Below are 23,725 nucleotides of genomic sequence, written 5' to 3' on the forward strand. Positions count from 1 at the left end.
CTTTGTGGGAATGACTGTAGGGCTATGCCAAGGCTGCAAGATGTGATCTTGCAACATAAAATAGCCATTAATTATATTAATAATGTTTAAGAGGAGTAGCATGGGAATTTCCCAGAAATTATACTTAATATATTGTCATATTTCCATCGCCTATAATGCCCTAAAATATATATATATACCCCTTTTGAGTTATGTTAGCCAATGTATTAAATATAAGGGACACTCCTAAACAAAAACAGGCTAAAATAGCCATTAATTATATTAATAATGTTTAAGAGGAGTAGCATGGGTATTTCCCAGAAATTATACTTAATATATTGTCATATTTCCATCTCTTAAAAGTCATATTGTGTCACTCACATGGTTTTGGGAGTGAAGTCTCTGTTTGAAGAAGCTGTACGGTCTCAACCCAACTCCCTTTTCACACAGAATTAGTGACAATTATAAATGTCCATGTTTATTCAAATGTGGATTCGAACCCTCAGCCTGTTGTTTGGAGTGCAGGTATGCTATCCACCAGCCAACCAAAACAGCACTTTTGCCTATACATGGATAAAAATTATAAAATCTATACCGCATTAACCACATTGGTCTAGTGATGATATTCATCATTAGGTTTATTTGGTAACTTAGGAACCTGATTAAATTTCTGTTCTGCCATGCTGTATTCTGTTTAAAAGATACATGAAATTTTCTAACAGAATCAAATGAATTGTAAAAATAACTGTTTTAACTTAGAGTTTTTTTCATCATTTATTATTTGAATATTAGGAAATACAGTTGATCCTTGAACAACACCAGTTTGAACTGCCTGGGTCCATTTATACACGGATTGTTTGCAATAAATATATTTGAAAAATTTTGGGAGATTTGCAACAATTTGAGAAAACTTGCAGACAAACTGTATAGCATAGAAATTTCAGAAAAATTAAGAAAAAGTTAGGTATGTCATGAATGCATAAAATATATGTAGATATTAATCTACTTTATCATTTACTACCATAAAATATACACAAATCTATTATAAATATACACAAATCTATTATAAAAAGTTAAAATTTACACTTACAGACTGTACATGACATCATTTGTAGTCAAGAGAGATGTAAACAAATGTAAAGATGCATGCATTATTAAATCATAACTGCATAAAAGTAACTGTTATTAATTAAATAGCATAAAATAAGTTTTATAATGATTCATTCATTCATTATAACAGTATATAGGCTAGGCTACCATAATGCAATCATATTGCAGCTTTTTCATTATCAATGCATGAATTGTTATGCCTGTAAATAAATATGAATTTGTTTTTCGTTATCTTTTCATTTTTGATGTCTAGTGTTAGTAATACAAATAGCATGTACAGTGTTTTGTATCGTCCGCACGGTTAGCCTAGTGGCTATGCGCTTCGCAACCATATGCCTGGGGAAGGAGTGTCCTAGGTTCGATTCCCGTCGGTGACGTGAGGAGCTGAAGGATCTTCCTCAGCCATAGCCAAGTTAGCCAGTCTTGGGCGTGGACAGCAGGATTTTTTCCCCAGTTTATTCTGGGGTTTTTCATCCTGCAAAGCAGGCAAACTGGCCTTGAGAACTCAACACTACAGGCCATAGGATACACCGGGGCATAAGGCTGACCACCTTATCCTGTAAACGGAATGAGGTCCGATGATCAATGGACTCTCGACACCGCATGGTAAAAGAGGGTATAAGGAAGATGAAGAAAATGAGATGTGTTTTGTATCATATAAGACAATATTGATGTAGGTACTGAAAGACAGACAATAAACAGATGAAATAAACTTACTGTATCAATAAATACAGTATAGTACTGTAAACGTATTTTCTCTTCCTTATGATTTACTTAATATTTTCTTTTCTCTAGCTTACTTTATTGTAAGAATATAGTATATAATACATATAACATACATACAAAATATGTGTTAATTGACTGTTTGTTATTATTAAGGCTTCCTGTCAACAGTCGGCTATTAGTAGTTAAGTTTTTGGGGAGTCAAAAGTTATACACAGGTTTGTGACTGTGCAGACGGTTGGCATCCGTAACCTCTGCATTGTTCAAGGGTCAACTGTAATATCATTTGTTACTTATTTCTTTCAGTATTTAGTTTTATTAATACTACTCTTCTATCACAAACTGTAGTTGATTAATATATATGTAATGTATATATATATATAGGAAGTCGACGGATGTTGGATGTAATGGATGTAACAACACAAAAAGATATTGAAATGTCAATGAAGGATTGGTGTCGTTACTTTGAAAATCCCAATCGTGATAAACTTTTAAATGTGATAAGCTTAGAGTTTAGCCATACTAGATTGGAGAATTATGTAGAATCTCCTGCATTAGTAAGTTTAGAACAGTTTAGTACTATTTGGAATTTGATTTGAACATATATTAAAAACAATAAAAAATTATTAATGAATGCTACTAAGTTGTTATTAATATTTTTGCTTTAAATAGAATAGATTGTATTTATTACTTGTAATTGTAGCTTATTGTGTTGTTTTAACCAAAAATGAAATGCATCACACTCTCAATTATTGTAATGCACTGGGAGATAAATTTGTTGATCACTTAACTGAGGAGTTAATGTAATGTTAATGAAATGCACTCTCGCCACATAGATAAATGCACAGCTATGTGTTTCTAATTTTAATTGAGAGGTCACTGTATAATTATGTTGCATTGCAAAATCTTATTTGGTATATACACAAAACTTAATTTTGTGCACACCCATTTCACTGAATATTTGCATTACTGTAATTGAAAATTTTGTTAAAGTAAATGGTATAATAAATAATATATTTAAACCATTCCTGGCACAAAAGCACATCTGAATCAGACTATATAATGTCCTGTCTAAACAACCTTTACTATATGAAAGTGAAACATGGACCAAAAAAAAAAAAAAGAATGAAAGATGAAAAATGAATTCAAACAGTAGAAATAAAATTTTTGAGAAAAACAGCTGGATATATCAAGTAGAACCAAAAACAGATTCAGAAATTTTATAATCCCTGAATATAAAACCAGTTAACTTTTATAGAAGTAAACAAACGAAAATGGATAGAATGCCTAAGTTGAATGGACAGTAGTAGACTTCCAAAAATACTATCATCATCATTATCATCAATTTCCTGATGTATCCTCAAGTTTTGTACAGGCTGCTATAATAGTACTGCGTGGTTATGTTTACATTATTATTAATCTTCTTTCAACAAATTTCCTCCAGATTATTCTATTACTTGCCAGCTCTCCAGTATTGTCATATCTAACATTTCATGCTTCTAAGGCACTTCTGATTGAATCAATCCACCTAGACCAGAGGTCTTCAATGCATGGTCCACCGACCATTTTGAAAAAATAACTACTTAACATTGAAACACAATTAAATAAAAAATTAATTTCACTGAAGCTTGCAGGCCACTAAGCTATACTACGGTATTTAGAATTGTATGATGCTTTCCAGATTCACAAGGAACGCTGTGCATTAGATACTTTACATAAAATCCTATAAAAGTAAATATTAAATAGACATACTTCTTCAACCATCTACCAGTGCCAAGCGGTACTTAAGTACTATTACTAACATCGCAGGTAGATGGCTGATGTAGTAGTTCATTCGAGTATGCTGTCTAGTGCCTTCCAGATACATCTGGAAGGTTCTCGATACTTCGTTATTTTCATATAAATACAAGAGGATCTTATCCACAGTCAGTCAGTCATGAACAATGTGATATTCATTTATAAGTGCACGCAGGTTTGTCGTGTCAGCCATAGCCTATTGTGGTTTTATGTTGCCAGACTTTTTTCATTATTGTGAGACACATTCAGTGAATAATAACCGTTACATGGCCATTTTGGATCCTTTTTTTGGGTTTACCTTCCATCACTATGGCATCTACGAATAAAAAGTGTTAATTAAGTGATTCTTGTTGGGTTTTTAATGAAAAGTCGACCAATTTGTACTTTTTTATGCCAATCGATGATAAGCCCGTGTGTTTAATTTGTCGTGAGTTAGTATCAATAGAATACAATATAAATCGATACTATGAGACAAAGCATGCATCCAATTTTGATCACCTTCAAGGGTGGCTTCATGTGGACAAAGTCCACATGAAGCCGCCCTTGAAGGTGATCAAAATTGGACCGTCTCCAGATTGATTTAAAATGCCAGCAGGGTACTTTTAAAAGGCAGAGGGAAGAGAGCGAAGCATGCGTCAAAGTAAGTTATGTAATAGATGAAAAAATTGCTAAAAATCAAATGCCTTCTTGGACGGCAAGTTTGTGAAAGAATGTCTCATCACAGCTGGGATATTCTCTGCCCAAATAATAAGAAAATGTTTAAAAAACTGAGTTTGTCTGGGGTAACTGTAGCACAACGTACCGAAGAAATTGCCAATGACGTTGAAGGAACTTTAAAAAAAACGGTTGTCCGAATTTACGTCATATTCACTTGCTTTAGATGAGAGCACAGATGTGAAGGATACAGCACAACTGGCTATCTTTGTCCATGGCATTGATCAACAATTCAATGTGACAGAACTGCTAGCACCCATATCTATGAAGGGAACGACGAAAGGCACTGATCAACGATAAGCCAGTGTGTTTAATTTGTCGTGAGTCAGTATCAAAAGTATTCTTGAAGCTGCCAGAAAACGCTTCAGCATTTTGACCTCAGCTTAACTGGCCTCGAGGGTGTGGTAACTGGTGGTACCCCTGCTGTAGTGGCAAAGAACGAAGGGTTTGTTGCACTCATATGGAAAGAACCGGAACTAGAAGGAAAAGATTTGTCCATTACCACTGTTTAATCCACCAGGAGAATTTGTGTGTAAAAATTATTGGATTTGAGAATGTCATGAAAGTTCTTGTGACTGTCGTCAACATTATTAGGGCAAGAGGATTCAATCATCATCAATTCCAAGAGTTTTTGACCAAAGAGCGCGAAGCGGATCATGGCAATGTGGTTTATTATAGTGGTGTGCGTTGGTTGAGCAGAGGGAAGGTTCTTAAAAGAGTCTTTGACTTAAGGAGCGAAATACAGCATTGCAAACCAAGGGGAATCCGATTGTGAAATTTAACGATCCAAAGTGGATGACAGACTTTGCCTTTGTGACCGACATCTCGTTGCATATGAATGCCTAAATACGTGGCTTCAATCCAAAGATCAACTGGTGCACATTCTGTTTGATCACATCAAAGCTTTTGTGGCCAAGCTCAAACTTTGGGAGGCACAACTCGCAAAAAAAGATTTAACTCATTTTCAGCTTCTCGCTGAGTCCAACTGTTCATCTCTTGATGAATACACTACAAAATTAGTCGTGTTGCGAAGTGAGAGAGAGATTTAGTGATTTTTGTAACCAATATCTTCTTTACATTTATTTTCAATGCCATTCAGTGTCAATGCTGCTGAAATGCCAGGCTGGAGCTGCTTGAACTCCAAAACAACTCTTCTTTGATATAAAAATTATTCAATATGCTCTTGCTTACATTTTACAAAGACTACATTTCTGAGGATGCATTCCCTAATCTTCGCCAGCATGCTTTGAAGATGTGTGCTTTGTTAGGAAGCACATACTTATGTGAGCAGTTCTTCTCCAGGATGAAGCATGTGAAGTCCAAGACAAGAACTCAGATTACGGACCAACATCTTGAGAATACTCTGCACATAGCGAATTCCAACATTGATGCCAACATCGACAAGCTGGTCAAGGAAAAACATTGCAAATTGCCCATTGACATTGGAAAAAAATGAATGTTTTCTTCATTAAATTATCTTTTTTCAAGTATTGATTCTATTTACTTATAATGAACTCTACTCCTACCTACGCTATTAAAGCTGCGTTTGTTTATTTTTGTAGGATTTTATGTAAAGTATCAAATGCACAGCGTTCCTTGTGAATATGGAAAGCATCTTACAATTCTAAATACAGCAGTATAGCTTAGTGACCGAGGGCTTCTCTGAAATTTTTAATGCGACCAGCACTATCTGAGAGGTTGAAGACCCCCTGACATAGACCCTGGTCTTCCTCTGAGTCTATTTTCAGTCAAACACCTGTTTTGCTAACCTTTTACTCTCCCATTCTGTTAAAGTGACCATGCCACTTTAAATTATCCCTGATAACACATTATTGAATACCAACAATATCAAGTTCCTTCCTAATAGCTTGATTTTTAATGATTCTTCTACTGATGCTGTCTGTTTTGAGGCTTCTAATTTTTCTCAGAATTCTCATATCTGTGGTCTCTAATCCTTGGTCAGGTGCTTTGTTTCTAACCCAACTCTCAGATCCATAACTTAAAACTCATTTGAACAGTCTTGTATACTGCTAGTTTGTGCTTTGGCTAATTTTTCTCTTATTTCATATATGTACTTATTCAGTTGGATTCCCACCATACCAGGTTTATTTATTCTGTTGTCTATTTCCATATTTAAGTTGCCATTTTTACTGAAAATTGTACCTAATAACAGAAATAATTCACTTGTTCTATAGGTTTCTATTGAGAATGCACATGAGGATTTTCTATGTTCTTGCCTATTTTCATATTTTTTTGTCTGTTGATTGCTGATTTTCATGCCAAATTTATTACAGCCTTTTCCACTTTGAGAATCCTAGGGAGACTTATACTGGATGTGTAGAAGAATTGGAAGATGAAGGAAGTGATGGCATGAAACAGAACAGGCTGCTTGACCTAAAATCCATGATAAGAAGAACAAGAAAATTTAGAGAATTTTCAGTGTTGGTGTTATTCTCTGAAGATGCCATTTGGAAATCTAGCAAAATATTAGTAATGAAATAAATGTTTTATTTGTTCTTTTGGTTACCACAAAATATCACAAAGCCTACTGACATCTAAGGTTGTGTGCACATCAGTGGCGGCCCGTACATAAGCACTGTGACACTGCAGCACCCCGAAGGAAAAAATGAAAAATTTAAATTTTGTTTGTGTTTATAAATAATAACAATGCTTACAACATGATATAAATGCAATACAGCATGTTAAAGGTTACAGCTTATGTTTCGACAGTGATTGAATAGTTAATAATTGGAATTGTTCGATTAACACTTTAGATTGTGAAACAAATACGCTGCGATCTAATGCATTGTCGGAATTATCACATTCGACCAGTCGCAGTCAGACTCGGCGATATTCATTTGTGCTTGTGATTGCACATTACAAGTCATTCCGACACTGCTCGTTTGGGCAGTGTATCGTACGCTTGCGCGCGTTATTTTTGTAAGATACGAAACTTTTATTATTGGTGTTTGTTCTTGGTGAGGGTGAAATATTTTTAATAAAGCAATTTTTTAATATGTAAATTTATTTATTAATAAATTGGTTACTGATTAGGAAAAAAAATAATTTTTTTATTTTTTTTTTGTAATATGCAGCACCCCCACTTAAAATTTTCACTGGTCGCCACTGGTGCACATTTAAAGATATTTTACTGAGATGATAGTGTGCTCAGTGCATGGCATTTCATTAAGTACAAATTTGGTGGCATAAAAATATGCCAAGCCACAACAAGAATATAATATCTTGTCTTCAGCCAAAGGCAAGTGTATTTACAAACAGGTATGGTTCAGCATTAATATGGGAGCAAAGTAGCACTCTTGCAGAAGTTACAAATATAATTATCAATGCTACAGGGAGAATTGTGTACAGTTTTAAGTCCTGAACTGTGTGCTCTCTTTTTTAACATCTATGAAGCTGCAGAAACTAAAAAATAAAAAATAAAAAATGTTAAAGCCATCACCAGAAAGAATTTCAAACAATCCAATAGTATACAATGTGTACCGTATTAGGTGCCAGCAATATTTTTCTCAAGGTCATAAACTTGCCTCCACACCTAGGTAAGTACCTAAAAAGGAAATAATGATGTATGTTGATCATGGAATGTATAATCTTGTAGGATATCTTCATTAAAATTCAGATATCTCCCAAATTAAAAAAAAAAAAAAAGAATTTAATTTAAAGTTAAGAAATTAATTATGCAATATTATTTTATAAAGTTCTTATTTAAATGTTTCTTTTTGTATGCAGCAAACATGATGTTTTGACATTATTTTAGTCTTTAGTTACTGAAGTCTTGCTTAACTATAAAGTAAATTTATTTTAATTAGATATTAGAGATTAATTATAATTTTATATCAGTTATCATTTTTTGAGATATCAGTGCTGTTTGTATTCACACAAACATTGTTTAAAACATTTGTTATAATATCACTTACAAGAGAAGCCACAGTGAAGACTGTATTCACGTTGTAGAAGTAACTAAATATACCTACCTTGGCATTTAAATAGTATGAAACTAAGAATTGATCTCTGCTACTTTTATTTAAAAATTATAATCAACTTTCCTCCAAAAAATTAACTTTCCTTCGCATAATGCATAGTATTATACATGTCCATAAAGATATGTGCTTTGCATTATGGGATACTAAGGCAAGTGATGTTAAGTCATTATCTTCTATATACAAGTTGCCCAGTCCTGAAATTACCTCAGGTGTAAACTTTGGTTGCTTACACTTGGATAAAAGATTGAACCAAGAATATATCGTCATCTTTAATTTATAGTATAACTAAGTGGAAAAACTTCCATCAACACAACTATGGTCAGGCAACCTGTAGTCTGGTTGCACTATGCAGATGATGTTAGATCAATTTTTAGTACATTCAAACAACTAACATCCAAAAATAGACTGTATAGAAAATATGTGAAATTACTTTTTACCCTTTGTAGACATATTAGTCACACACCTTTCAGATGGTTCATTATTATTTTTTTTTATTTATAGCAAGCCAACACTAACTATATAATATTGACACAACTGAGCCATCATCCAGTTCAAGATATGTTATCCTTAAAACACTAACACCCAAGCTAGGTAGATTCCATAGATCAGGAAATATCACTGATGCTCTTTGATTTGAAAGACCAGGGTTTGAATCTTGTCTAAGGGCATGAAGAACCTTATATGGGTTTATCACCTGAATGCAAGTTATCCAGTCTCATATAGAGGTGGCAAATGTTTTCCTCCAAACAAGCAATGGCCAAAAGAACACACACTGACTTAATAGCTTAAGCTGCAATTCCAAACAACCACAACCATTCAAGGTAGGGCCATCTGTTCCAGTGACATGATTTTACCACTTAACTTGCCTATCTCAGTCACACAGCTTGATCCAAGGGCTATAATTCCTTTAAAATAGATAACATATTAGATGCTCCCATCCACTTAATATACACAAGACCACAGCAGATTATCTCTGTCCTGTATATCTGAACCACTTCCAAAGGGATAGCTAGATTACTTAATAAGCATATGTGCCATGTCACATTTAAACTAGTAAGCCTTATCCATTCACACAAGAACAAATTCCATCCTCTTTTGCATCCAGGATCATATATGAAGACTATTGACTGACAGGAAAATCTGTTAACATCTGCCCCAGGAAAAATAAGAAATGCATTTGCTTGCATTGTTATGAAAAGTGAGAACTGACAGGATACACTTTAGTTACCCTTTTGCACCAGATTAGATTGCAGTGTGGGGGAGAGAAGATGTAATTGCTATGTAGAAGTCTTTACAAGTTGGAGAAACTGATTTTGACGTAAGCAGCAGTAATAAAGCACTTCCATCCTTGAAATCTCAATAAGAATGTATATTAAATTACCTCCAGAAATGTTAGATCAATCATTTTAAGACTAACTTCAATGTAATATTGGTAAACAGTTTTAAATTGTTCTCATTGCTGATGAATTGTTTTTGCTCTGAAGAGGGATCTTCTGTTTCACTTTTGGAAAAATGCCACGGATAAGTCTCGAGAAACAAGTAGTTGCTGTTGCTGTCTCTGAAGCATGTAATCAAGTGTAGTGCAAGGTTGCTCAAATGAGAAAGTTATGCACAGTATATTTTCATAAGTAAGACTACAGATTGGATATGAAGTTAATGGGAAATTCCATTGATAATATACAGACAAAAGTGAGCTGTTAAAATTATGGAGCCTGGTACTTCCCCATTTGCATTGCATATAAAGATTGATCTAACATCACAGAAAATGTGAAACTAAAGAGGGAAAACTAGTAATTCAATTACATAAGTCATAACAGATATTATTAAATATGTATTTAATAATATTAAATAAGCTCCCGGGGTGCTTAAGGGTCAAAGCTGTATAACTGAGAGGAGACCTCCACATAGCCTTTAAAGGAATGCGGAGAACCGACCAGGGCTTCTGACCTAATGTCCAATCCTCACCTTCTCGTGGTGCACCCTGTTGGGTATCTACTTGGATACTGAACGGACGAGGATGGGCTGGCAATTTGGGATTTAGCCGACCAAATTGTATTCTTATTGGTTAAACCAAAATATAGAATGATGGTACAACATGACAAAATTTCATGCCGGCTGGGGCGTCGCCCGGTTAAACAAGGCCCCCGTTGTTTTCGCCAGGGAACCAGGGCGAACAGCGAAAAGTCAGCTACTGGAACAAATCTGAAAACAAACCCCAACTCAACATCACCAGAGTTAAAAATCGGTACTATCAACGTAAGAAGCCTGAATGGCAAAGAAATGGAGCTAGCTGAGGAATTAGATAAGTACCAGATCGACATAATAGGGGTGACTGAAACAAAAAAGGCCAAAACTGGTGAGATCTTTCTGAGCAATAAATACAAAATGTTATATTCAGGTAATGACAATCAAGGAAAAGAAGGAGTAGCCATAGTATTCAACACAAAATACGAGGCTAATCTTCTTGAATGGCAGTCAGTCTCAAGTAGAGTAATGTGGGCAAATATGAGAATGGGGAACTGGACAATGAGACTTATTTGTGCCTATGGTCCCACAGAAGGTTCTACTAAGGTAGAAGTGGAGGAATTTTTTGAGGCTTTAGAAAAAGCAACTGACACAATGAAAAAGGAAAAGTTGGTCCTTGTTGGGGATCTAAATAGCAGAGTAGGAAATGATTGTGAGACATACAAAAATATTTTGGGAAAATTTGGAGAAAAGAGCAAAGCTAATAATAATGGCAAATATCTGTTGGATTTCTGCTCAGGACATGGACTGGTTATTACTAACACCATGTTCCAACATAAAAATGTGCACAAATTCACATGGAGAGAAGAGGCTAGGAATAAGAAAAGTCTCATTGACTATGTTATTGTTGATAGTGATGTTTTCTCCTTGGTACAGGACACCAGAGTGTACAGAGGATTTGAAATTGGAAGTGATCACTATTTAGTCTTGAGCAGGATAAAATTGAATTTCATATTGAAAAGAATAACATGTAAGAAAGTTTTAAAGCGAATAAAAGTTGAGCAGCTCTCAGATGTGAACTGTAGACTAAAATACAGAAATATTATTGAAAAGAAAATGAAAGAGTTTGAGAACAGGAATCAAACCTTGGAGATTCAGTGGCAAACTCTGAAGGAAACATTGATTGATTCTGCCAGAGAGGCTTGTGGTGAGGTTGTGTGCAAGGATAAAAAAATCAGAACTCCCTGGTGGACACAGGAAGTTAAAGAGGCAGTGAAGGAAAAGAAGAAAGCATATCAAAAGTTCCTGGCAAATAAGTCAGCTTTTACTCTTACAGAATACAGAGACAAATGTAAGAAAGCTAAACAGTGTGTAAAACTTGCTAAACAAAAGTCATGGGAGGACTTTGGCAAGAATATAGAAAATAAATATCAAGAAGGTGGCAAAATATTCTGGAGGTTGTTGAAGAAGCTTAGGAATGGAGGAAAGAGTGCTGTAAAAGGAATTAGAGATGATAAAGGTGAAATGAAAACAGGAGAAAAAGATATCCTTGAAGTATGGAGTAATTACTTTGAAAAACTGCTAAATGAAACAAGCAGTGATGACAGCACAGTGATAAAAAACGCTGACCAGGCATGCAGTCAGGAATACATATCCATACTTGAAGTCGAAAAAGCCATCAAAGGCTTGAAATGTGGAAAGGCAGCAGGAGTAGATGATATTCGACCAGAAATGCTGAAGTATGGTGGTATAAGAGTCTTACAGCGGCTGCACTGCATAGTTCAGAAAGCCTGGACAGAGGGACGAATTCCCAATGATTGGAGTAGAGCTCTCATAGTACCCATATATAAAAAGGGAAATAAAACTGAATGTGAGAATTACAGAGGTATTTCCCTACTGAGTGTTCCTGGCAAAATCTATGCAAGTATACTTGAGAAACGGTTGAGAAGAATTGGGGAAGAAAAGCTTGGTGAAGAATAAGCTGGATTCAGGCCAAATAGAGGCTGTCAGGATCAGATCTTCACTTTATGACAAATAGTCGAGAAAGCATGGGAATATAACAAAGATCTGTATTTAAGTTTTGTCGATTTGGAAAAGGCATATGACAAGGTGCCAAGAGAGAAGCTATTCAATACGCTGCAGTTATATGGTGTCAATGGGGCATTATATCAAGCAATACTTAGTCTTTATTGGAGTTGTGAGTCAGCGAGTTGTGAGTTGTGAGTCAGTTGTGAGAATTGAAGGAAGTACAGGAAGATGGTTTAATGTTAAATCTGGTGTGAGACAAGGATGTACATTATCCCCTCTGTTATTCATTATCTATATGGATCACATTATGAAGGAATGTAGTATTAACCTGATATCAAAATTGGAGATGTTAATGTCAGCTCTTTGCTTTCTGCGGATGATGTTATACTTCTAAATAAATCCGCTACAAGTCTGCAAGATTCTCTGACTAAATTGAATAGCTGTTGTAATAGATATGGTATGAAGGTCAGCAATAAAAAGACAAAGACAGTGAAAATAGGCAGAATCATTGAAAATGTCAACTGTGTTGTGAATGGAGAACCTGTGGAACAAGTAAAACATTTCAGCTACTTAGGCACAATTTTTACTGAAGATGGTAAACTAAATATAGAAATAGACAACAGAATCAGCAAAGCTGATATGGTGGGAAGTCAATTGAATAACTTCATATGGAATAAGAAAGAAATTAGTCTGAACACTAAATTAGCTGTATACAAGACAGTGTTCAAACCAATTTTAACTTATGGATCTGAGAGCTGGGTCAGAAGTAAAACACTTGACCAAAGACTAGAGACCGCAGATATGAGAGTCCTAAGAAAGATTAGAGGCGTGAACAGATGGCATCAATGGCAATATCATATTAAAAATGAGGATATTAGGAAAGAACTTGACATTGTCAGCATCCCGGAATGCGTTAGCAGAGCTAATCTCAGATGGTATGGTCACTTAAATAGAATGGGAGAGGAAAGATTAGCAAAACAAGTGTTTTCTGCCAGGTTGGCAGGAAAACGACCCAGAGGAAGACCAAGATATAGGTGGATTGATACGGTACAAAGTGCCTTAGACGATAGAAATATAAGATCTGATAATGTTGGAGTCTTGACAAGTAACAGACTGATTTGGAGGAAAATTGTAGATAGGAAGTTAGTAATGATGTAATTTTTTCATGTAGTACTGTCATATCCTGTACACCCCTTGAGGGTACATGGCAGGAATTTGATGATGATGATGATGATGAAATAAGCTCCCACAGATCTGTCTTCTGACTTGTGCAATTGGGTTTATCATTGGTCCATCATGTTGTGGAATGTTACATTTTTTTTCTTTCAACTCTGTTGGATTAATTTCCAATTTTTTCCTCTTGTATTTATCAGTGATCTTCTGTTAATGCATACATGTTTGTTCCACATTTGGAACACTGTATTTTTCTTTCTCATTTGAAGAACTTTGCACCACACCTAATCACATGCTCTAGTGATATCAAGAGTGGCTACTTGTTTTTCCAGAATTTTTGGCATTTTCTAAAGGTGAATTACCTAGGCTACAAGATTCCCTGTTGAAAAACAGTGGTAGCAATCCATACTGGCAATTTGTTATTTGTTGAGAGGTTTCCAGATAGTGTAGAAATGGTTGATTATTGGACACTTGAAATAATGCAAAAATTTCAACTTATTTTCTTTTTTCCTTTCACATTTGGTTGAAAAGCCAGCAAAGGTTGGTCTATTGGTAGAGCATCTGCTACTAATGGCTCACGAAAAAAAAAAAGTTAAGTAAGTTTGAGTGCGGTTAGTAGTTGGAAGGGGTTCAATTGTTCGATGCTATCGGCACACTCTCCCTCGATGAGTCTTTGGACTTCCTGGAGGTGTCTAATAATAATAATAATTTGAAGTGTGAGGGGGGGGGGAAAAACTCACTAACTTCAGCAAAGATTTGTTATCTATCCTTAGGAATAGATTGGATATGGATTAATTTCTAACTTGCATGATAAATATTGTAGAACAGGGATATGGATATTGATTTCTCACTTGCATGATAAATATGGTAGAACAGGGATATATAAAAGAATAATGTAAAACAGAGATCATCTCTGGATTATCTTCCAAGTAGCCAAAGAATATTATTAAGGAGGGAAGAACTTCTTGGTATCCATATATTGGACAAGATTTCTCTTATCTCCTTCTCTCACAACAGAGAGACATTGAATGCCGTGGATTCTAAATGCTACCTAAGCTACAAGATATTTACACGAACATCAAAAAACCAAGAATTGGAAGAAAAGTTAGCCAAGAGATTGGTTTTGTCTGTTATTATGAATGTAGTAAGATCAGCCAAGTTCAAAAGGAGTGAAAGTAGTTGGTAAGAGTTGTGACCCCCGTGACTTTCTCAAGGGGCCAGAATTCATGACTGCCATTTGGATATGGTGAATGTTTCCTGCTTTTGGCCTCTTACAAAATCAGCACTGGATGTGTTGATAATTTACTTCCAACTGCCTCAAGCTTTAGTAGCAGATATTTTGATGAATGCCAGTTGTTGATATGTCATATTCTTACTCTTGAACAGCTTTCTACACTTTTTTTTGAGAATCAAGACTTTGATAAGGGACAGGTATTTCAAGTAGGAAATGAATGTTTCCATTGAAACCAGGAATCAATATTAAGTGTATCAAAATTGGATCTGTTAATCTCAGCTCTTTGGTTTCTGCAGATGATGTTATACTTCTAAAAAAATCTGCTACAAGTCTGCAAGATTTGGTCAAGGACTAAATTGAATAACTGTTGTAATAGATTTGGTATGAAGGCAGACAAAGACAATGAAATAGGCATAGAAAATATCAACTGCATTGTGAATGGAGAACTTATAGAACAAGTAAAACATTTCAGCTACTTAGGCATGATTTTTAGTGAGGATTGTAAATTAAATATGGAAATAGACAGCAGAATCAACAAAAAACGAAAGAACTGGTATGGTAGTAAGTCAACTGAATAAATTTATATGGAATAAGAACGAAATGAGTCAAAACACTGAATTAGCTGTATACAAGACAGTGTTCAAACCAATTTTAACTTATGCATCTGAGAACTGGGTCAGAAGTAAAACACTTGACCAAAGACTAGAGACCGCAGTAATGAGAGTCCTGAGGAAGATTAGAGGCATGAACAAATGGCATCACTGGCAATATCATATTAAAAACGAGGATATTTGGAAAGAACTTGACATTGTCAGCATCCAGGAATGCATTAGCAGAGCTAATCTCAGGTGGTATGGTCGTTTAAGCAGAATGGGAGAGGAAAGATTAGCAAAACTAGTGTTCTCTGCCAGGTTGGCAGGTAAAAGACCCCAGAGGAAGACCAAGATATAGGTTGATTGATACAGTAAAAAGTGCCTTAGAAGACAGAAATATAAGACCTGATAATATTGAAGTCTTGACATTTAACAGACTGATTTGGAGGAAAATTGTAGATAGGAAGTTAGTAATGATGTCAATTTTTCATGTACTACTATCATATCCTGTACATCCTTTGAGGGTATATATATCAGGAATTTATTATGATGATGGTCTTTTTATTGCTGATTTTTGTGCCAAATTTGTTACAGCTGTTATTCAGTTTATTTAGAAAATTCTGGAGAATTACACTAGATATGTTTAAGAGTGCAAGAACGTCTGCGTATAACAAAGACCTAAGTCTGATATTTCCAATTCTAATATCTGACCTAATGCTACTTTCTTTCACAATGTGATCCATATAGATGATGATGAATAAGAGTGAAGATAATGTGAATCCTTGTTGTTCTCAAACATGTGAAAGCTGCACTAGTAAATTTCAAATGATACTTCATTCATATCAGCATTTTCTCAGAGATGACTGCTAAAATATTGAAAATTGTTAGTATTTTCCACTCTTAGCACTTGTAATTGCAATTGAATGAATCACTTTAAGCAAGTTTGCAAAAAATATGCATTGTTTTGATGTTTATTTACATTCCCAGTTGTTCCATAGGGTGTTCATTGAAGTCAACAATGATTTGAATTTGAATTTTTGGTTTGTTTCAGAATGAGAGAAAAATGGGGGGGTCATCAGTACATTTCTGCAATTCTACAAGTGAGTACATTTTTTGTAGTCCTTGTTTTGGATCAGTCTATTAAGATTAAAGTTTCTCCTCCATCACACAGGTCATTTCAACTCTTTGGAGGAAGTTTTCCATAAGTGAGATGAATTGTTGCAACAAAATAAGTTACATGGAGGTTAAGATGATAGCCCTGGTTCATGTGTTTTCTCCCATTAACCTCCATAGCCATGACATTTTTCCATCAACCAAAATGTGGGTGTGAAGAATGTGATAGAGTTGGAGAAACATAGATAAGAAGTGCTTGCTATCAGGAGAACCCCTCAACCAGATTAACTTGTGTTCGTATCAGTGGCGGCCCGTGAAGTTTTAAGTGGGGGTGCTGCCTATACAAAATAATTAAAAAGAAATTATTTTTTCCTAATTAGTAACCAATTTATTAATAAATTGGTTACTGATTAGGAAAAAAAGAATTTTTTTATAAATTATTATGTATAGGCAGCACACCCACTTAACAGTTCACGGGCCGCCACTGGTTCGTCTCTTGGCCCTGAGATTCACAGTTCGTTATAGCATATGCAGTCCAGGTGTAATTTTTAATATAGACATACACTAAATGTATACAACGTATTTTTACATTTCTAGTCATTTTATCATATAGTTTGTTGTTAAAGGCAAGACAAAATAAGAGAAACTTGTATTTTGAAATATGTTTATTATCTTGGAAGGGAATGCTAGCGATGCATGTGGAAAATGGTTGCTCTCAGTTATTGTACAATAAATCTTATATCAACCTAAAAAAAAAAAATGTATAAATACATTTATAAATAAAAATGTAATATACTGGCAATGACAATCAAGGAAAAGAAGGAGTAGCCATAGTATGCAACACTAAATACGATGCTAATTTTCTTGAATGGTGGGCAAGTATGAGAATGGGGAACTGGACAATGAGACTTATTTGTGCCTAGGGACTCACAGAAGGTTCTACTAAGGTAGAAGAGAGGAATTTTTTGAGGCTTTAGAGAAAGCAACAGACACAATGAAAAAGAAGAAGTTGATCCTTGTTGGGGATCTAAATAGCAGAGTAGGAAATGATTGTCAGACATACAAAAATATTTTGGGACAATTTGGAGAAAAGAGCAAATCTAATAATAATGGCAAATACCTGTTGGGTTTCAGCTCAGGACATGGACTAGTTATTACTAACACCATGTTCCAACATAAAAATGTGCACAAATTCACATGGAGAGAAGAGGAAGGAATAAGAAAAGTCTCATTGACTACATTATTGTTGATAGTGATGTTTTCTCCCTGGTACAGTACACCACAGTGTACAGAGGATTTGAAATTGGAAGTGATCACTATTTAGTCTTGAGCAGGATAAAATTGAATTTCATATCGAAAAGAATAAAATCTAAGAAAGTTTTAAAGCAAATAAAAGTTGAGCAGCACTCGGATGTGAACTGTAGACTAAAATACACAAAGATTATTGAAGAAAAAAATGAAAGAGTTTGAGAACAGGAACCAAACCTTGGAGATTCAGTGGTAAGCCTTGAAAAAAACCCTGATTGATTCAGCCAGAGAGGCATGTGGTGAGGTTGTCTTCAAGGATAGAAAAATCAGAACTACATGGTGGACACAAGTAGTTAAAGAGGCATTGAAGGAAAAGAAGCAAGCATATCAAAAATTCCTGATAAATAAGTCAGCTTGTGCTCTTAGAGAATACAGAGACAAATATAAGAACGCTAAACACTATGTAAAACTGGCTAAACAAAAGTCATGGGAGGACTTTGGTAACAACATAGAAAATAAATATCAAGAAGGTGGCAAAATATTCTGGAGGTTGTTGAAGCTTAGAAATGGAGGAAAGAGTGCTGTAAAAGGAGTTAGAGATGATAAAAGTGACATGAAAATGGGAGAAAAAGATATCTTTGAAGTATGGAGTAATTACTTCGAAAAATTGCTAAATGAAACAAGCAGTGATAGCACAATGGTAAAAAACACTCAATAGGCATACAGTCAGGAATGCATATCCATACTTGAAGTAGAAAAAGCCATCAAAGGCTTGAAATGTGGAAAGGCTGCAGGAGTAGATGATATTTGACCAGAAATGCTGAAGTATGGTGGTATAAGAGTCTTACAGTGGCTGCACTGCATACTTCAAGAGGCCTGGACAGAGGGACGAATTCCCGATGATTAGAGTAGAGCTCTCATAGTACCCATATATAAAAAGGGAAATAAAACTGCATGTGAGAATTACAGAGGTATTTCCCTACTGAGTGTTCCTGGCAAGATCTATGCAAGTATACTTGAGAAGCGGTTGAGAAGAATTGTGGAAGAAAAGCTTAGTGAAGAACAAGCTGGATTCAGGCCAAATGGAGGCTGTCAGGATCAGGTCTTCACTTTACGACAAATAGTTGAGAAGTCATAGGAATATAACAAAGATCTGTATTTAAGTTTTGTCGATCTGGAAAAGGCATATTACAAGGTGCCAAGAGAGAAGCTATTCAATACGCTACAGTTATATGGTGTCAATGGAGCATTATATCAAGCAATACTTAGTCTTTATTTGAGTTGTAAGTCAGCAGATAGAATTGAAGGAACTACAGGAAGGTGGTTTAATGTTAAATCTGGTGTGAGACAAGGATGTACATTATCCCCTTTGTTATTCATTATCTATATGGATCACATTATGAAGGAAAGTGGTATTAAATATGATATAAAAATTGGAGATGTTAATGTCAGCTCTTTGCTTTATACTGATGATGTTATACTTCTAAATAAATCCACTACAAGTCTGCAAGATTCCCTGACTAAATTGAATGACTGTTGTAATAGATATGGTATGAAGGTCAGCAATAAAAAGAATAGTGAACAGAGAACTTGTGGAACAAGTAAAACATTTCAGCTATTTAGGCACGATTTTTAGTGAAGATGGTAAATTAAATATGGAAATAGACAACAGAATCAACGAAGCTGATATGATAGGAAGTCAGTTGAATAAATTCATATGGAATAAGAGAGAAATTAGTCGGAACACTAAATTAGCTGTATACAAGACAGTGTTCAAACTAGTTTTAACTTATGGATCTGAGAGCTGGGTCAGAAGTAAAACACTTGACCAAAGACTAGAGACCGCAGATATGAGAGTCCTGAGAAAGAATAGAGGCATGAACAGATGGCATCAATGGCAATATCATATTAAAAACAAGGATATTAGGAAAGAACTTAACATTGTCAGCATACAGGAATGCATTAGTAGAGCTAATCTCAGGTGGTATGGTCACTTAAACAGAATGGGCAAGAAAAGATTAGCAAAAGAAGTGTTCTCTGCCAGGTTTTCAGGAAAACACGACCCAGAGGAAGACCAAGATATAGGTGGATTGATACAGTACAAAGTGCCTTAGACGATAGAAATATAAGATCTGATAATGTTGTACATTATCAAATAACAGACTGATTTGGAGATGAAAATTGTAGATAGGAAATTAGTAATGATGTAAATATTTCATGTAGTACCATCATATCCTGTACACTCCATGAGAGTACATGGCAGGAATTTGATGATGATGATGAGAAAAAGAAATGATAGAATCTTTTTTTTTTTGCCTAATTACCATTTGATAGGCATGTTTTTTTTTCCTTTATTCTCTCTCAGAAATCTTTATTGAAGATAATTGCTTTCATGAAACAGTTATTTCATAACTTATCAAGTCTTTGTTTCAAGTTTTTGCCATCTTTACCTTGGCTTTTACACAGGATTGTTAATAAATATCCTGCAATTATAATCCTATTAAATGTTTCCTCTAAGCCTAGTCATTACAAAGGATCTGCTTCATTGCCATAAATAGCTTAACTTTTTCTTTCCTACTTAAAGCATTATTATTTTTATTGTACAGGAACCTGCATGGAGTCCAAAAACTCATGGAGGTCTTTGAACTCATTAACAGACAAAGCACTCACAACTGACTCTGATAATCCATTCCAATCATAACTACTCCAAGCCAAAAATCTAGTCTTCACATGCCCACTAACCACATCTTTATTCAATTTTCAAAGATAACCCTTGTTCTGGCTCCTATAATTATCTTTTGAAAGATTTCCGTTGCATCTATCCTATAAAACCATTTAAGCAATTTAAATATTTCTGTCATATCCCCTCTTTTTCTCCTATCAATCAACTTCTCCAATAAACACACCTTCAATCTATCTCATAGGAAATGTTCCGCAGGCCACTTACCATCTTGGTTACTTGTCTGTGAATCCTCTTCACCACTTCCTCATCCCCAAGAAATCCAGGAGACCAGACTTGAGCATAGTAATCCAAATGTGGGCATATATCAAGTCCTTATAAAGAGGACTAAGAACTGCCTTATCTCTACTTATTAATGTGTTCTAGCCAAGTGATCTTATGGGCTATCTTAGCAACCATTACTAATAAAACAATCTGTTGAATTCATAATTGAACTACATGGATATATTCCTATATCGATATAGGAATATATTTCTATTCTAATGTATATCCCAAATCCTAGCTTTTATTAAATTCTATTCATTTAGAGTAGAGTTATTGCAATGTATAATTTCTGCACATATCTCCCATTTTTGCATCTACAATGATTAAATTGAAACAACAATTTTAAGATCAAAAAGGATTTTAAGGATTTCGGTTACTAAATTTCAATAAAATCTGTCCACCGCTAGTTCTAGAATAACTTGTTTACAGATGATCAGATAAACGAAAGGAAATGTGCTCTTGCATTTTGCAACCTAAAAAGAAATTTAATATTGAAATATATTCATTTCTGTATATAAAATTTCCGTTTACAAATTACCTTTTGTAATTAATGAAAATTATTCATTCTTTAAGGCCATCTCCAATGCAATATTGCTTTGGACATAAATTATTTCATATTGTATGTTTTTCTTTCAATTGAGTAGTTTGCATTTCTTTTTCAGGTGCGTCAGATGGATTGGGTAGACTGGGTATGGCCTCGTCATTTAAAGGAAAGCCAGACAGAGGGAACAAATGTTATTGAAGAAATGAAATATCCCAAAGTGCAAAAGTTAGTAAATAATAGATAAATTGTATTTGATAAACAAATAAAGTAATCATTGAAAAAAGATGTACCAAAGGATTCTTTGTCACAAATCAGACTTAAGTTAGGTTATGAGTAATACAGAACATTATATTGAAAGGTCATCTGCAAGTATTTTTATTTATCATCAGCAGCAGCCATTGCCAATCCATTGCTGGATGAAGGCCTTTTCAAGATTACTCCAAAATTGTCTATCCATGGTTCTTCTTTCCCATCTTACTCCTGCAAATCTTATATCATTAATCTATCATGATTTAGGTCAGCATTGTGGTCATTTGTCCTCTCATGGAATCCAATCCTGTACCTTTTATTCATCATTGATCTTGTCTTCAAGCAATATGCCCAGCCCATTGCCACTTCAGATGTTTCACTCTTCCTATGATGTCAGAGACTTTGGTTTGATTTCTTATCCACGTATTCCATTTGAAGGAGTAGATATAATATTGAACACTAAACACGAGGATAATATTCTTGAATGACAGGCAATATCAAGTGGAGTGATGTGGGCTAATATCAGAATAGGGAACTGGATAATGAGTCTTCTTATTTGTGCTTATGGTCCCAGAAGGCTCTACCAAGGAAGAAATGGAGGAGTTTTTTTAGGCATGAGAAAAGGCACCTGGCACAATGAAAAAAGAAAAGTCAATCCTTTTTGACAATCTAAACAGCAGAGTAGGAAATGATTACCATAACCATACATACAGAAATGTTTCAGAAAAATTTGGAGAAAAGTCACAAAGCTAATAATAATGGTAAATGCCTGCTGAATTTCTGTTCAGGACATGGGTTAGTTATTAATAACACCATGTTCCAACATAAAAATGTGCACAAATTCACATGGAGAGAAGATGTAAGAACTAAGAAAAGTCTCTTTGACTATGTTATAGTTGATAGCGATGTTTTCCCATTGGTTGATTGAATGAGTGGAATGATTTCCAGAACTAGTGAGTGCTCTTAGAGTATATGAGTTTAAGGGTGTATGATAAATATTGTGTGTATACAGGTAGCTAAATGACAAATACAAAATGCTATTTTCAGGCAATAACAATCAGGGAAAAGAGGGAGTAGCTATAGTATCATCATCATCATCATCATCAGAGGTACTATATCATATCCTGACATGTACCCTCAAGGGGTGTACAGGATATGTTATAGTATTTATCAATAGCTATAGTATTTAACACTAAATATGAGGAAAATCTTCTTGAATAGCAGACAATATTGAGTAGATGTGGGTACATATCAGAATGGGGAACTGGACAATAACACATTATTATTATTATTTGTGACATCTCCAAGGAGTCCGAAGACTCATCGTGGGAGGATACCTACTATACAACTGTCTCCACCTATACTATCAATTATCTCTATCAATGCCATTTACTGCCTACCACCATCACAACTAGTATTTTTTGTCTGTAAATTGTGCATGTTCTGAAGGGACGATTTGTCTGTATGCGGGATGTATGAGATCAGCTAACTCACCTTCGATTGAAAAAATTCCACATAAAGATTCCTCCCATCATGACAAGAATTTAACTTAGGCCTATTCCAATCGAAGGATGCAATGTACCATCATTCTTCCAATTGCACTACGGAGGCGTTTTTTATTTGTGCTTATGGTCTGATAGAAGACTCTACCAAAGAAGAAACGTTTTTTTTCTTAGGCATTAGAGAAAGCAGCTGGCACAGTGAAAAAAAAGGAAAAGTTGATCCTTGTTGGAGATCTAAACATGATTACAGACATGCAGAAATGTTTGGGGAAAATTTGGAGAAAAGCATGAAGCTAATAAGAATTGTAAATGCCTGCTGAATTTCTGTTCAGGACATGGATTAGTTATTACTAATACCATGTTCCAACATTGTGCACAAATTCACATGGAGAGAAGATGGAAGAAGTAAGAAAAGTTTCATTGACCATGTTGTAGTCGATAGTAATGTTTTTTCCATTGGTTCAGGACACGAGGGTATACAGAGGATTTGATCACTGTTTAGTTTTGAGGAGGTTAAAATTGAATTTCATATTGAAAAGAAAAGTGTCTAAGAAAGTTTGAAAACAAATCAAAAGTTGAGCAGCTTTCATAGGTGAGCTGTCAGCTCAAATACACAAACATCATTGAAAAAAAAATGAAAGAAGTTGAATACAAGAACCAAACCATGGAGATGCAGTGGCAAACACTAAAGAAAACTTTGGATTCAGCCAGAGAGGCATGTATGGGCAGTATGTTTGCAATTCTGCCA

General features: G+C 34.9%; 1 protein-coding gene across 2 annotated transcripts in view; it reads left to right on the top strand.

Moving 5' to 3' along the window:
* LOC150102025 (lysine-specific demethylase 2A-like) overlaps nt 1-23,725 on the top strand; it is a 478,446-nt gene that overhangs the window by 272,771 nt on the left and 181,950 nt on the right. For both annotated transcript variants that reach the window (XM_090400997.1, XM_090400998.1), the window contains exons 5-6: nt 2,197-2,369; nt 21,345-21,451. In XM_090400997.1, the coding sequence (XP_090257123.1) occupies nt 2,197-2,369; nt 21,345-21,451 (280 nt within the window). The remainder of the gene's footprint in view (nt 1-2,196; nt 2,370-21,344; nt 21,452-23,725) is intronic.

Source organism: Typopeltis vanoorti, chromosome 11 (genome assembly GCF_054136105.1).
Source record: "Typopeltis vanoorti isolate ZY-2024b chromosome 11, IOZ_Tvanoo_1.0, whole genome shotgun sequence".
Classification (NCBI taxonomy): Eukaryota; Metazoa; Arthropoda; class Arachnida; order Uropygi; family Thelyphonidae; genus Typopeltis; species Typopeltis vanoorti.